Below are 2938 nucleotides of genomic sequence, written 5' to 3'. Positions count from 1 at the left end.
CTGACAAACAGATGCTACTTTGGACTAAGTAAGCAGTTTAGAAACAGGGCCACCTCTCGACAGACGAAGATCACACTATACAAGACACTGATACTACCCGTGCTGTTAACGAACGAATTCCGTCTTATTAGTCCGCCATCCTTTATGCTGAAGACTCTAGAAAGATTGATAGAAATATATCTTAAGGCAAAGATCCCAGGTGGTCGCCTGGCATAAAGTAAGGGCAAGTCCACTGCCTTTCACTTCCTGTTCGCCTAAATAGAGGGTTCTCTTGATGTCACGATACATTAAACGGTAGCCTTTCTTGATAACGAAGGTGCCTTCAGTTATGTAAAACCGACGTCATTCAGGAAGGATTTGGAGTTTCTAGGCACCAACTCTACCGCAAGATAGTTTATTAATAATTTACTTACTGAAAGATGCATTACCACAGGCTTGGGATCTATGGATCTAACAAGTAAGAGCGTGCTAAGTTCTGCCGGGCCAAATCTTATATACCCTCCACCATGGATCGCATCTGTCGAGCTTTTTGCGCAGTATCTCTTTTTAGGCAAACAAAGAATAATGAATATGGACGGAAGAGGAGGTGTAGCTATATCAAGTTATAGTCCGATTCGGGGCTCAAGATGCAAAATTGGGAGATGGGTTTATATGGGAACTTTGTAAAGCTATAGATCGATTCAGACCATATTGCACACGCATGTTGAAGGCCATGGGAGAAGCCGTTGTACAAAATCTGTGCCAAATCGGATGAGAAGTCAAGACCCAAGACCGGTTTATATAGCAGCTATGGACCAATGGACCAATTTGAATCATGCTTCGCACAGTTGTTGGAAGAGATATCAAAACACTATGTGCAAAATTTCAGTCAAATTGGATGAGAATTGTGCCCTCTAGAGGCTCAAGTAATCAAGACCCAAAATCGGTTTATATGGCAGCTATATCAGGTTATGGGCCGATTTGGACAATACTTCGCACAATAGTTGGAATTGATATCAAAACACCACGTGCAAAACTTCAGTCAAATCGGATAAGAATTCCGCGGAATTGCGGTTAGGGGAAAGTTTCCCTGCACTCTAAAAGATATACTTCAGGAAGCTCTACGAGCAGCAGCGAAGTGGGCTACCGAAAGTGGTCTAGACGTAAATCGGTGCAAACCAGAAGTTGTTTTTTTCGGCAAGAGATACAAGTTACCGACAGTGGCCCCTGTATCCTTGGGAAGAGAGAATGTTCCATTTACTGCGAGCGCAAAGTACCTGAGTGTGGACAGGAAATTCACTCCAACATTTTTTAAATGGAAGACTATATCCCGGCATGGGATAGCTGTGAACACCAAGCAGGCTGGAGCATTGGGGTTGAATCTGTGCGGTATTCATTGCTATCACGAGTAGCTTGGGTACGACTTGGCTACCGGGCGCGTCCACAGGTTGAGGAGAGAGGAATGCTCTATACGGAGTGGCTACAACGCCAGTCGTGGACAATCAGCGATATCGAGCGGAGAGTCACAGTGAGAGGCCGGGCGGCACCGGCTCTTGTACAAATAGTGAGTGTCTATGATGCTTGGTATGACAAGGCGTGTTATTGGCGCCTTTAAATAATCAATGGCCACCCTGTTCCCGCGGCGATCGGTCCTTGGGCCGGATCTCACACCAACAGGAGGATTGGCACCTCCACATAAAAATGTGGCTACAACTACAACAACAACCACAGCCCGTTGAAGTGAACGTAGAGTATGAATATGACTAGTAGAGTATGAATATAATACTATTGTTCGGGATCAAGTAGTTTAGGTTAGGTTGAAAAGAGGGTGCAGATATTTATCCGCCCATGCCACTATGGACATACAACTAAGCCAATAATCGGCTTGTTGTGCGCTCTAAAAACAAGCCGATTACAGGCTTAGGGATCAAGCATCTCGGGTAGCAAAAAAAAACCCATTGTCCTTTACTCATATGAGACTCCACATCAATTTAAATAATTCATGTGTTTGTGTTGTCATGCAGCGCATGCGTATTACAAATGGAACAAAATGTTCATTTAAATGGCTTTAAACTTCTATGTTCCCCAAGATTTCGCAAAAGCTGCAGAAGGTAATCCACTATTTATAGCTATCACAGTCACCGCTGAGCCCTTGCCCTTTTTAGACTTACCTTCTCATTAAAATTAAAAAATATTCTGTTATAACTAAACTTTAGATGGTGTAGTAATGTTTTTCATTAATTTTATTAAGTAACAAATCCTTAAGCATAAATCAGAAAGTCCTAGTTAGATGGTCCGCCTTGTATATAAAAATTGGGATAATTAGGTCCGTTATTGAATTGTTGATAACCAGCTCCATGTTGACCGGGGAAGGGTGGATTCACTATGGTGGGATAATTCTCGGAGTATGAACCCGCTGACCCATAAGCAGCAGCAGGTTGAGCACAGGGAGCTGGAGACAAATTGGGTTGACAGCTGAACATGTAATTCTTGGGGCAGGGCGGGGCGGGTATGTGGACGGCACCACCTCCACCATAACCACCTGCGGAGACGACTGTGAAAAGGGCAACAAGTGCCAATAATACACCAACGAAATTCATGATGCCTTGTAGAGAGGTTGGTGCTGCAGGTTACAGATTTGATTGGATCAAAATGGTGGGGTGGTAATGCTAGACACAACCTTGTGATTTGAACTGATAGCTCTTCAATTTCAGGCGGAAGTTTTTATACTTCTCTGTTCACCTAGCCATGCTAGTTTTGTTCAAATTTTAAAGATTTAGTCGATTGAGTGGTCTGTGTTCCACATTTTTCACAATTGTTGGATAAGCAAAAATGCACAAAGTGGGCCATGACTGGTTGATATGTAATGGTTGTCGTCTTTTCCCGAGGAATGAGTTAATTCTTTTAACTTTGACTATGCTTGACCAGCGTCATCATTTTTGGGTAAGTGCACTTCTGG

General features: G+C 43.2%; 1 protein-coding gene across 1 annotated transcript; it reads right to left on the bottom strand.

The window, feature by feature from the left end:
• Positions 1-2190: 2190 nt before the first annotated feature.
• Positions 2191-2660, bottom strand: LOC131996376 (vitelline membrane protein Vm32E-like). The gene has a single exon (XM_059366000.1). It carries the CDS (start codon positions 2577-2579, stop codon positions 2262-2264), a length of 318 nt encoding a protein of 105 aa, XP_059221983.1. The 5' UTR covers positions 2580-2660; the 3' UTR covers positions 2191-2261.
• Positions 2661-2938: the final 278 nt, after the last annotated feature.

This window comes from Stomoxys calcitrans, chromosome 3 (genome assembly GCF_963082655.1).
Source record: "Stomoxys calcitrans chromosome 3, idStoCalc2.1, whole genome shotgun sequence".
Classification (NCBI taxonomy): Eukaryota; Metazoa; Arthropoda; class Insecta; order Diptera; family Muscidae; genus Stomoxys; species Stomoxys calcitrans.
The sequence above is the reverse complement of the archived record's forward strand: the minus strand, read 5'-3'. Positions and strand labels throughout refer to the sequence as shown.

Excerpts from the sequence above, each read along its gene's own strand:
- LOC131996376 (XM_059366000.1), bottom strand. The coding sequence starts at position 2,579 with ATGAATTTCGTTGGTGTATTATTGGCACTTGTTGCCCTTTTCACAGTC.